This window comes from Magallana gigas, chromosome 8, assembly GCF_963853765.1.
Source record: "Magallana gigas chromosome 8, xbMagGiga1.1, whole genome shotgun sequence".
NCBI lineage: Eukaryota > Metazoa > Mollusca > Bivalvia > Ostreida > Ostreidae > Magallana > Magallana gigas.
Window position 1 is genome coordinate 39,644,238 of NC_088860.1, and position 12,471 is coordinate 39,656,708.

The following is a 12,471-nucleotide window of genomic DNA, read 5'->3' on the forward strand; positions in this document are numbered from 1 at the left end:
CTTACAGTACCTCATTCTCAAATACAGTATTATTTACCCACAATGCCTAAAGCTTATTGTGCCATGCTTTCTGTACGTACACTAGAGACTTAAATAATCCTAGCCGACAAAAATGTCGAAAAGACGTATAGACGTCGGTGATTCCCTTTCACAAAGTAAACGTGGACGGTAAGTAGACAAAGTCAGGGGGAAATTATCATTATGTGACACAAATAAGAAACTCAGCGTTTTCATGTAAATTATTGTCAATCTTCCTCTTTGTAAATATCCGAATAAAAACAAGGCAAAGTTAGTAAACACTGATTGCTGTGACAAAGAATAAATTCGAAATGTAACGTTATACTGGCATTGGGATAATTATATGTTCGGCTTTTGTGATGTTTTATGACATTTATGTTGTTTACAGGGAAGATGAAAAAGAAAAGAAAGATGAGAAGTCGTACAAGTCGGTGTTTGAGCAGTTTGGGATCTCCAAGCCGACGTTACAGATGAATCCCTTCACAGGTAAATTTTCCCCAACCTCAGTTCCTTAACTCTCTTTGTTAAAGAAATATAAGATACAGTAAGTTTAACATACTGTTAGGGTGTAGGTGAATTGTTGTTGGGTTGGGGGTACGTGTTGTTGCGGTGATGATATTGGGCTATGGCGATCATTGAAGGGGGTAGGAATATGATGGTCAGACCCATTTGATGGCTGGCGACAGATAACTCAGTTGAAAGAGTACCTGGCTAGAGATTCAGGTGGCCCGGGTTCAAATCCATGTCTGGTCCATCGTTATTTCTACTGAACCGTTACATCTGAAATTACGTTTACTTGATAATTTGCAAAATGTCACTTAAAATAATGCAGTTTCGGTATTACAAGTGATTTATCTTTCAGGCTTGCCGTACACTCCAAAGTACTTTGAGTTACTGAACAAAAGGAAGATGCTTCCTGTCTGGGAGTACAAAGAGAAGTTCTGTGAGATCCTGAACAATCACCAAATCCTCGTGCTGGTTGGTGAAACAGGCAGTGGAAAAACAACACAGGTATCACAGTCAATGATTAAAGATTTCGGGGGGGGGGGGGGGGGGGGGAATTTTTATTATTGAAAGTCGATTTGCCTTCTTCATGAGCAGAATAGGTCAAAATTACATAAATAGTAAGCCTATTTCTGTTGATGAATTGGTGTCAAATTTGCATCATTTGTGTTAAATTGAAATGTAGGAATATGATACATTTATGCAGTAGGAACAGAAAGTGATGTTTCAGTTTTGCTTGACTTCATAAACATCATCTTACTGTCTGCGTCTGTAGTCATTTGATGTAATTTATTTTTTATATCAAGTTAGTATAATAGCTAAAAAATATTGAACTGAATTTTGTACAGATTCCTCAGTGGTGTTTGGAGTGGGTGCGGTGTCGGTATCAGAAGAAGGGAGTGGCATGTACCCAGCCCAGGAGGGTGGCCGCTATGTCTGTCTCTCAGCGTGTGTCAGAGGAAATGGACGTGGGTCTCGGACAGGAAGTAGGGTACAGCATTCGATTTGAGGACTGCACTTCGTCCAAGACTCTACTCAAGTAAGTAGTTTTTGCAAGGTGCATTTTCAGTAAAAAACATGAAGAATCTAAGGGTCTTATGACTCAAAAGGATGAATTTTTAAATGTCTGTTTTTCTGGCTTTAATCTTTGTCTTGACCCCTAATCTGAATTATACAAGACAATTTTCTTAGATTATGTTAAAATGAAAGATGATAGTATTACAATAAATGAATGATAATGCAAATAGTACAGTTTTGAGAATAATTACCATGCTTTTCCAAGCAATGTTTTTTTTTCCTTTTTTTTTTTTTTAGAAAACACTATGATTATGATTTTTTTCCTCGTGACATGAAATCTACTTTCACATTGGCAGGAAGTAGATAAAGCCTTGCTCTTTTGTTACAGGTACATGACAGATGGTATGTTGCTTCGGGAGGCAATGTCAGACCCTCTATTGGAGGCCTATGGGGTGGTCATGCTGGACGAGGCCCACGAGAGGACACTGGCCACAGACATTCTTATGGGGCTCCTTAAGGAGGTAGCCAAGCAGCGGGGCGATCTCAAAATCATCGTCATGAGTGCCACCCTAGATGCCGGAAAGTTCCAGGTCAGGAGTTGAGCAATTCTGTATCTTCAACAGGGCTCACGCTGCCCATCGCATTTGTCGCTTTTTGCGATTTTTCAGAATTAAATGCGACAGTTTTTTGTAAAATGCGACACCCAGATTTCATTGAAAATCACCCAGCCTTTTATTTTGATTGCATAATCTCTTCCAAGCGACAGTCTGTAGCTGGACCTTACGCTTGACTGACTTAAGACAATGACACAGGTAAACGGTGGAAGCCATCTGTAAGCGGGGTATACACAACTGTCTTTAAAAAATGACAGGTGATTTTCACACCTTATTACAGCTAAATGGATTTGTAATTAACCACGGACATATCTAATGCTTTCATCAACTGAGCTTACAATGTGATCGTCATTTCACAAAGAATATGGATACGAACAACAAAAAACTGCAAAAAATGAAACATATATTTCGAAAAAGTGTAACTGGTATAAGATATGATATATGGTTGATCAAAATTACTTAATTTGAATTGTTATGTAAGTTTTTTTGACAAGCTGCTTAGACTTAAAATTCTGACATTGTAAGGGTAGTCTAAGAATAGAATTATGTAGCAAACTTGGAATATTTAGATTTGAATTTAGCTAAAATGTCACAGTTCAATTACTAATTATTTGAAACAAAAGAAGTATGATTTGGAATGATAATCTTGACTATAAATCACAATCTTTACATTTAATACCTTCAGCCAGAATTTCCTCTGTTCCCGAAATTAACTCAAACTACATATATCTACTTAGATATGATGTTCATACGCCAATCAACAAGCCAAGTAGATGCATTAACAATCATGTTTTGGGATTGAATAATATTACAATACAGCAAATTTGACCTCTTCTCTTGCTCTATTTTTTAAAAATAAATTTAATCATAGGAAAACAAATTAAAAGATAAAATCTGTATAATAATAATTTTCTAAAAAAGATCTAAAAAAAGCTTGATATTTGTCATAAGATGTCAATATTCACAACCATATAGACCCATAATTAATTACATAATTCTATAAATATTTATAATAATTTAATAATAAAATGGTAGTATGGGGTATGCTATAATATACATGTACATGTAAGATCTAAAACTAGTATTCTAGTATGGTGATAAAGACTATGATAGAAAAAATGATTTATCACGCGAAAGGTTGCGACACAAAATTTTGAGCCAGTGTGAGCCCTGCTTCAATCGATATTATTTCTCATTACAAAGCTTGTATTTATTAAGCATAGTTGGTTTACATACGTTCTGTTCTTAATCCCTAGTACAGAGTATTAATATCAAGATTTCTGGTTAAGCCATTACACAGCACATGGGAGTTAATTTGCAGGAGTTTTGCTAATTTTATTTCACTTTTAAAACACAAACGAAAGAGTTATGAAGAGATCGTTTTAGAAAGATATCATATTCAGTTGTTGTATTTTACATTGTCAGAATAATTAGCAGCTTTAGTTTGAAATGCTAAAATTTTACTTGATAAATCTACTTGTATGCAAAGAATTATGTTTTCATTTGAAAAGTTTCTGATATTAATGGAATTTTTCTTTCAGAATTACTTTGATAATGCCCCTTTGATGACAGTGCCAGGCAGAACACATCCTGTGGAGATCTTCTACACTCCAGAGGCCGAGCGAGACTATCTGGAGGCTGCCATCCGGACCGTGGTCCAGATCCACATGTGTGAGGAGGGACCTGGAGACATTCTGCTCTTCCTCACTGGACAAGAGGTGAGACATATAACACAGAATGATACTGTGAACGAGTGAACAGAAATCCATATTCTGTTTGTATTGTTTAAAGAGATGGTTAGGGTGCACATTTGTCAATGAGATTTTGTTCAGTTGTTATAAAAGAGGATGAATATCTGTATATCAATTTGGAGCTTCTTGAACTGTTTGTAATTCATTATTGGATCCAAAAACAATGCTAGTCATAGACTATAGCGTACATAACATTATTGATGTAAAACGCATTTCATCATGTTGGATTTATAGTATTTCGTAAATTTAAGTTTAATGTTTGATATCAATGTTTAACAGGAAATTGATGAGGCATGTAAAAGACTACAAAGAGAAATTGATAACCTGGGACCAGAAGTGGGGGACATGAAGTGTATCCCCCTGTACTCTACCCTGCCCCCCAATCTACAACAGCGGATCTTTGAGCCAGCGCCAGCAACCAAGGCTAACGGGGCGGTGGGTAGAAAGGTGGTGGTGTCCACCAACATTGCAGAAACCTCACTGACCATTGATGGAGTTGTGTTCGTGATTGACCCAGGGTTCGCCAAACAAAAAGTGAGTGGCTTATCCTCTTTGTTAAAGAAACCCAATCAGATTAAGAAGATGTGCATATGCATATTTTTGTTCATATCTATAAAAAAAAATGTATTTGGAATATGTTGCTGAACATTGATTTTCTTATATGATATAATTATGGCAATATATTCTTATAAAATGGTAGCTCCCATGATTTGATATTTTTTTATTCCCATAAGATACCATGAATCATTAAATTATTATTATGGGGAAAGTTTATAAAGGTTTGGTTTGTGGGGTTAGATGGGATTGATAGGTTTATGGTGAAATAATTGTAGAAAATAATCAGCAGGGTTGTCTCTAAGACTGGGGAGGGGGGGGGGGGATTCTTCCGCCTATAATGCCTTCTACTTTTTATGGCGTCGAGCGAAGCTCGAAAGCCATCTAGGGATCGTACGTCCGGAAGTTACATTTTTAGGAGCCAAACAACTCAAATGAGTGCAAAGTTTTCGTATGTGTTTCAAGAAAAATAGATGACATACTTCAATTTCGAGCAGAACTGTACGTCAACAAAACAAGTTTGCAGATTCGAAATGGTTGCCGTCTTTAAAAATGTTCACATTTTATTGAAAACAATATGTCTCGGTTTCAGCGGATGAATACACTAGCACCGAGACACATGCGATAGCTGGGCTTACATACTCAATTTGGTTATGAAATGTACTAGCCTGCAAAATAGATGATTTTGTATCCATATCGAAAATTGACAATGCACAAATGTTTGATCTTGTAGAAACAAAACTTCCTAATCGAGTGATAAGTACATCTACATAAACCAACTAGTGAACTACTTTCACTTTGTAAACAACGTGAATGGGTGCTTTCTTTTATCTACCCCCGATCTTTTCGGCCCGTGTCATTTGGATCCTTGTGAATTTTAGATGAAATTGATAATAAGAGACAGAGTGGTTATCAGCAGTATACAATATATAGAATTAAACACAATAATAATTTAAATATTTATTTCCATATGAATAGAGAAAAAAAATCTAAAAAATTTTTAACTCCTAAGATATTACTATAAACTTAAATTTTCAATTGAAATTCAAAACTTTTTAAGAATTAGGTGAGCAAATTTGTAATGAATTGTAATTTTATTAGTTATGTGATAAATAACATTTTCTATTTTTTTTGAAAAAAAATTTTTTTGATAATTTATGGAAAACAAAATACCAGCTTTTGAACTTGGTCATTTTTTGGCAAAATATTGCATATAGGGTACCATCATTGTATGGATAAGTCCTCCTACAGTTTTCAAAATAGGAAGTTGTTCTTTTGCAGATCAATTAAACATATATCAGAGGTATGCATATTGCTAGGATTTTGATTTTCGATAATTTATGAAAATAATACCAGCTTTTGAACTTGGTCATTTTTTGGCAAAATATTGCATATAGGGTACCCTCATTGTACGGATAAGTCCTCCTACAGTTTTCAAAATAGGAAGTTGTTCTTTTGCAGATCAGTTAAACATATATCAGAGGTATGCATATTGCTAGGATTTTGATTTTCGATAATTTATGAAAAAAATACCAGCTTTTGAACTTTGTCATTTTTTGGCAAAATATTGCATATAGGGTACCCTCATTGTACGGATAAGTCCTCCTACAGTTTTCAAAACAGGAAGTTGTTCTTTTGCAGATCAATTACACATATATCAGAGGTATGCATATTGTTAGGATTTTGATTTTCGATAATTTATGAAAAAAATACCAGCTTTTGAACTTAGTCATTTTTGGCAAAATATTGCATATAGGGTACCCTCATTGTACGGATAACTCCTCCTACAGTTCTCAAGATAGGAAATTTTTCTTTTGCAGATCAGTTATACATATATCAGAGGTGTGCTTATTGCTAGGAGTTTGGTTACTGATAATTTATGAAAAAAAATTGCTTGTATTTTGGTTACTGATAATTTATGGAAAAAAAATTAAGTCATTTTTTGGCAAAATATTGCATATGATATAGCGTACCCTCATTGTACGGATAACTCCTCTTACAGTTTTCAAGATAAGAAGTCGTTCTTTTGCAGATCAATTATACATATATCAGAGGTGTGCATATTGCTAGGATTTTGATTACTGATAATTTGTGAAAAAAATACCAGCTTTTGAAGTTAGTCAATTTTTAGCAAAATATTGCATATAGGGTTACCTCATTGTACGGATAACTATTCCTACAGTTTTATAGATAAAAAGTTGTTCTTTTGCAGATTAATTGTACATGTATCAGAGGTGTGAATATTTTTAGGATTTTTATTTCTGATTATTTATGAAAAAAATACCAGCTTTTGAACTTAGTCTTTTTTTAGCAAAATATTGCATATGAGGTACTTTATTTCACTGGATATGGGTTGACATGGATTATGGATACATTTCACATATAAAAAGAAAACCCAGTTAGCTGTCTCATTGACAGCTTTTCACTTGTTTAAAAAATTATTTAGGTTTTTACTCTTCAAATTAACTTTAACTCGACGCCATTGTGGCCCTTCAGGCCTTTGATTTCTTTCTTCCTTCTACTTCAATTTTTAGAGACAACCCTGAATCAGAATTTGTCATTCTTATTTTGTTTGATAGATGATTAAACAGGCAAACCTTGAAATTGATGGAAATTTGTTCCCCAATAAATATAAGTAGTAATATACATATGATAATATGGAAACTGAATGACCCTGTGGTGTTTTTGTCAGGTATATAACCCCAGGATTCGGGTGGAGTCTCTCCTAGTCACCGCTATCAGTAAGGCCAGTGCTCAGCAGAGAGCGGGGCGTGCCGGACGAACAAAGCCCGGAAAGTGCTTCCGTCTCTACACAGAGAAAGCCTACAAACAGGAAATGCAAGATAACACATACCCCGAAATTCTCCGATCCAATCTGGGATCTGTAGTGCTACAACTGAAGAAGCTAGGAATTGATGATTTAGTGCATTTTGATTTCATGGACCCCCCAGGTAAGAGTTCAATGTTTGTTACCATTTCAGTCATTTATGTGTGTCTCAAAATGCTTTTGTAATTTTGAGTAACTTGTAAGTAGAAGAATTTGGTCAATTCTAGACATTCATTCCTGAATGCATTAAGTTTTCAGTCAATAGGTTCTTAAGCATATTTTTATTTTGATATATTTTTTTTATGTTCAACTTGAGTTTAAATTAACAAACTTTTTAAAATTTAACTAAAAACTTCTTCATACATCTATTAAAGCTCCTGAAACCCTGATGAGAGCTCTTGAGTTGCTGAATTACCTGGCTGCGCTCGACGATGATGGTGAGCTCACTGAGTTGGGCTCAATGATGGCCGAGTTTCCCCTCGACCCTCAGCTGGCCAAAATGGTCATTGCCAGTTGTGATCACAACTGTTCCAATGAGATTTTGTCCATCACCGCCATGTTGTCAGGTAGTCTTTATTCCGTCCGATGCAAACTTTTCTGTCCTGTTGATTTTTTCTGCTTTGAGAATTTCAATTTTCTGAATTGCATGTATCTATTCAGTTTGCATAAATACAAGAGCTCTGAAATGACAAAATCAAATATTTTTAAGAATGTTGTGTTTTAATATTTGTTATCTATATTTAATGAAAATGTTAACATTTCTCACTGAAGAAATTAACACTGCAGTGCACGTAAGATATTTTTTCGGAGATCAGATTTAACGTTAATGATTTGTAGCTGTCCGGCTATCGGACATCTTTAACCAGTTAGCTCCGTGCACTGCATAACATAGAGCATTCCTTTTAGTATTGACTTGATGTGATGTCACTAATGGCGATGGGGCTGGGCCGTGTTTTGGCCCCGTTCCGTACCCCCCTGTTTAGTCCCACAGTGTTTTGTCCGACCCACGGAAATGAAGAAAACGGCAGACGAGGCCAAGATGAGATTTGCCCACATAGACGGCGATCATCTGACCCTGTTGAATGTCTACCATGCCTTTAAGCAATGTGAGTGTACACTACTCATTTTCAAACTCTAATTCATTGGATAATAAGGGATCTACCTTACTTCAGGATTTTACTTTCAAGGGTGTACAAATTTATAATAATCAAAACTGATGGAGATATTAGAAAACCATCTCCTATATTTGTTACTAATAAATTCCACAATGTAATGTTCATAAGAGAAGTACATGTAATCCTGTGTTGTACTTGGATTTACAGGCCAGGAAGACCCTCAGTGGTGCTACGACAACTTTGTCAACTACCGGTCACTGAAGAGCGCGGACAATGTGCGACAACAGCTGGCCCGGATCATGGACAGGTTCAACCTCCGCCGCTCCAGCACTGACTTTGCCAGTCGGGACTACTACCTCAACATCAGGAAAGCCCTGGTCTCCGGGTTCTTCATGCAGGTAGGGCCAGGGAGTGAGATTGTTGGATCCTGTTTCAGATCATATTTACAATTCCCACCTAAATTAAGATTCACCAAAAAGCAAAAATTTAAATTTGCCTTAACTGGTTTTCTTATATCTTTTTGGAGAAAAGTAATTCTATTTTAATTATAAGGCAGGTAAAAGTTGTTTCAAATGTACCTAACTAATTATTTGAGATATTTTAGTCAGAAATGTGTTTGCGAGGGGTAGAAAGGTGATTCTTAGATTAAAATGTCAAATATATTATTATATTTATTGCATGCTTAGTTAAATCTAGGTTTAAAGTGGTGAATATAGTTTTGATTTTGAAGTGTATCTGGCCATGATTTTCTTTTTATTGCTAATGAGATCTTTTCCTCTTACCTAAGATTGCCCATTCTAATGAGATCTTTTCCTCGTACCTAAGATTGCCCATTCTAATGAGATCTTTTCCTCGTACCTAAGATTGCCCATTCTAATGAGATCTTTTCCTCGTACCTAAGATTGCCCATTCTAATGAGATCTTTTCCTCGTACCTAAGATTGCCCATTCTAATGAGATCTTTTCCTCGTACCTAAGATTGCCCATTCTAATGAGATCTTTTCCTAGTACCTAAGATTGCCCATTCTAATGAGATCTTTTCCTCGTACCTAAGATTGCCCACCTGGAGAGGACGGGTCACTATCTGACGGTCAAGGACAGCCAGGTGGTACAGCTCCACCCGTCCACCTGCCTGGACCACAAGCCTGAGTGGGTCCTGTACAACGAGTTTGTACTGACCACCAAGAACTACATCAGGACTGTGACGGACATCAAACCAGAGTGGTGGGTACTAATGATCTATAGGGATGTGTGAAAGCTTACAAGAGTGGTGGGTACTAATGATCTATAGGGATGTGTGAAAGCTTGCAAGAGTGGTGAGTACTAATGATCTATAGGGATGTGTGAAAGTTTACAAGAGTGGTGGGTACTGATGATTTATAGAGATGTGTGAAAGTTAACCAGAGTGGTGGGTACTAATGATCTATAGGGATGTGTGAAAGTTTACAAGAGTGGTGGGTACTTATGATCTATAGGGATGTGTGAAAGCTTACAAGAGTTAGAACTACATAATGCATATGCAATGGAATGTTTTGAATCTGCTTGAGGTGATCCTTTTAATCTACCTTTGTTTGCATGCTAGAAAGGTTTGTTATGTTTGTTAAATCCTGACATCACAAATATTTCCTGGCAGCAAACCAGTTCTTCAGTGTATTTTGTTATTCAATATTATTGTCCGCACGTTTGGATGCAAAAGTTAGTCGCGAAGAATGAGTATATCAGTGGTACATTATGAAGTAAAGTTGGGAATATTAAGTTGGTTTACAGTATATGGTGTATTTCGATCATTTTCCTGTTTAATTTTTTTTCTACTGTTGGTTTTTTATTAAACATGTATTTAATATGTATCTTTCAATTTTGATTTTCAGGTTAATCAAGGTAGCTCCTCAATATTATGAAATGTCCAACTTCCCAATGTGTGAAGCCAAGCGACAGCTGGAGCGAATTATTGCAAAGTTGGAGAGTAAGCAGTATCAGGAAGGATTTTAACCCAGGTCCACGGTCTAGGGGCACACAGCCTGATACACAGTGTCAGAGGACTGAATCTTACAGGGGACATAGAAGTCCCCAGAACTATGTGACTTCACCGTGTCAAATAGTTTGGACTTGTGTTAGGATTATTTGTATGTGAGGTTTATGAGAGTGTACAAATGGAGATGTATAGACATTTGCTTTTATAACTGCCCTCTTCATTGCATCTCTGAAGGTTGAAGTAATGTAGCATAAAACTTTTTGTTTTATTGAAGCAATCTTTGAACATCATCATGATTGAACATTCTATAAAAGTGTTTTTGTGTTTTTCATCATCATGATAAAAAAATTCTATTGAAGTGCTTTTGATTTAAAGCAATCTTGGGATAATATTATCTGACATTTATTATATGTATAACAATCTTGAACCATCTTAGTTATACATTTTCAAGAACGCTGTATTTGTTTTAAAGCAATCTTTGACCATCATTTATGTCATCATTCTGTAGCATGTTCATGGATATTCATTGTTATTTGTTGATATCTGTATTTGTTGTAAGAAAAACCCATCTAAATCTGAGAGAAACAAATGAATAAAAAATGAACAAGAAACGATTCTTTTCTTTTTCTTTTTATTTATACATGTACTAAGCATCAAGCATTCCTCTGTAAACTCCAACACGTGGGGCAAGCTAACGGAAGGTCCAATTTCTGCAGGTAAATTTTGACTAAATGGTCCTCCCTATTGGGACACATGGATTTTGGGTAGACCTGCATCACTAATGGAGTGGAAAGATAGGAACCGTACGCCTTGTTGTCTGTTGTCTTGATGTAAAACTCGTTGCTAGCGCCGCCATTGCACTTGAAAGAAATTTTATGACCTTTCATATTGTCGGCTGCTCGGCGGTTGACCTCTTGACACAAGGACGCCGGAAGTCGCGTCAGGTTTAACTCGGCCTCCGTTACCACCCCCAGTCTGTTCAAACGACTGTCGTGTGCCAGGCGTTTCTTTTGGAAAGTTTCTATGATAGATTTAGATTTACTTCTGCTCAACATCGAGTGATTCTCTAGAAGGGATGGGACTTCCGTGGTAGCCATTTCTTGCGCTACAGAAAACGAAGGAAAAAAATGTTTATTATTTACACAATAGAAATATATGCATGTTTGACTATATACCTGCTCAGTAATATTGCGATTTTGGTCGAAAAGACTATGATTGGCACACATATGAGGATTAAATTTGTTTTTTTTCACTGACGGGGCTTGGACCAGTCAAAGCCGACCTACTGTACATGAACTGGCGCTCTTCTGACCGCTATTAAAGTGTTCTTATGTATTACTTTTGATCTGATTAAATCTTTACAAGAATCTCATTTTCTATAGAGAAAACATGAAAGACAATTTATGGCAATTCATTTACAAAAAATACCATTTTAGATACCCTGTAAGTTACGCCTTCAAATTTTTTTTATTCATCATTCAAAGGTAAGGAAGGGGGGGGGGTGGTTTGAAGGACAGGTGTACGGATTAGGTGAACTGCTTTCAAATCCAAACATTGTAAACATATCAACTAAGTAGAAACGAATTACGCACTAAAATAACAATAATTTGAGACCCAAACTGCAATATACAAATTTAAGAGAAATTCATTGACGAGACTTTTCCTATATTTATATCCCTTGGTGTCGTCTGGTCAAAAAAAAAAGAATATAAAGTCACGATGTTGAAATAAATTAAGACTTACCTTAGTGGGGTAAACGTTGAACGACCGCTCTGTATAGACGTTAGAATTCTTTTTACCGTTATGACAAAAAGATGACGTCATAATTCACACGCACATGAAGTGCTTTACGTACAATCCGTCGCCCGCGAAATGCAGTACGACATTGAAGGGTTCATAGTTAACCTATGTGAATTCGATATCCTCTCATTTTAAAAAATACACAGTCATATAATGATTGTAGTTATCCATAAAAATTATATATTTTTTAATTCATCATTTAAATAAAAAATTACTGCAGGTCCCAATAAGAGTATAGATACCGGCAAGACCAAATAATGTTTCTCATTCGTTTTTAGCATCTTTTTGTTAGCGTATAC

General features: G+C 35.9%; 1 protein-coding gene across 1 annotated transcript; it reads left to right on the forward strand.

The window, feature by feature from the left end:
• Positions 1-21: 21 nt before the first annotated feature.
• LOC105330684 (putative pre-mRNA-splicing factor ATP-dependent RNA helicase PRP1) lies at positions 22-10,983 on the forward strand. The gene is made up of 13 exons (XM_066069632.1): positions 22-168; positions 407-504; positions 881-1,029; positions 1,371-1,561; positions 1,928-2,129; positions 3,695-3,871; positions 4,184-4,438; positions 7,152-7,410; positions 7,661-7,852; positions 8,270-8,392; positions 8,609-8,799; positions 9,455-9,624; positions 10,269-10,983. The coding sequence occupies exons 1-13, from the start codon at positions 113-115 to the stop codon at positions 10,387-10,389; spliced, it is 2,184 nt and encodes a 727-aa protein (XP_065925704.1). The 5' UTR covers positions 22-112; the 3' UTR covers positions 10,390-10,983.
• Positions 10,984-12,471: the final 1,488 nt, after the last annotated feature.

What these genes read in the sequence shown, in the direction of transcription:
- LOC105330684 (XM_066069632.1), top strand. Translation starts at nt 113, where the DNA reads ATGTCGAAAAGACGTATAGACGTCGGTGATTCCCTTTCACAAAGTAAA. An exon ending in TGATTTCATGGACCCCCCAG is followed by an intron (nt 7,411 to 7,660) that starts GTAAGAGTTCAA and finishes CATCTATTAAAG; the next exon opens with CTCCTGAAACCCTGATGAGA. An exon ending in CTACCATGCCTTTAAGCAAT is followed by an intron (nt 8,393 to 8,608) that starts GTGAGTGTACAC and finishes TTGGATTTACAG; the next exon opens with GCCAGGAAGACCCTCAGTGG.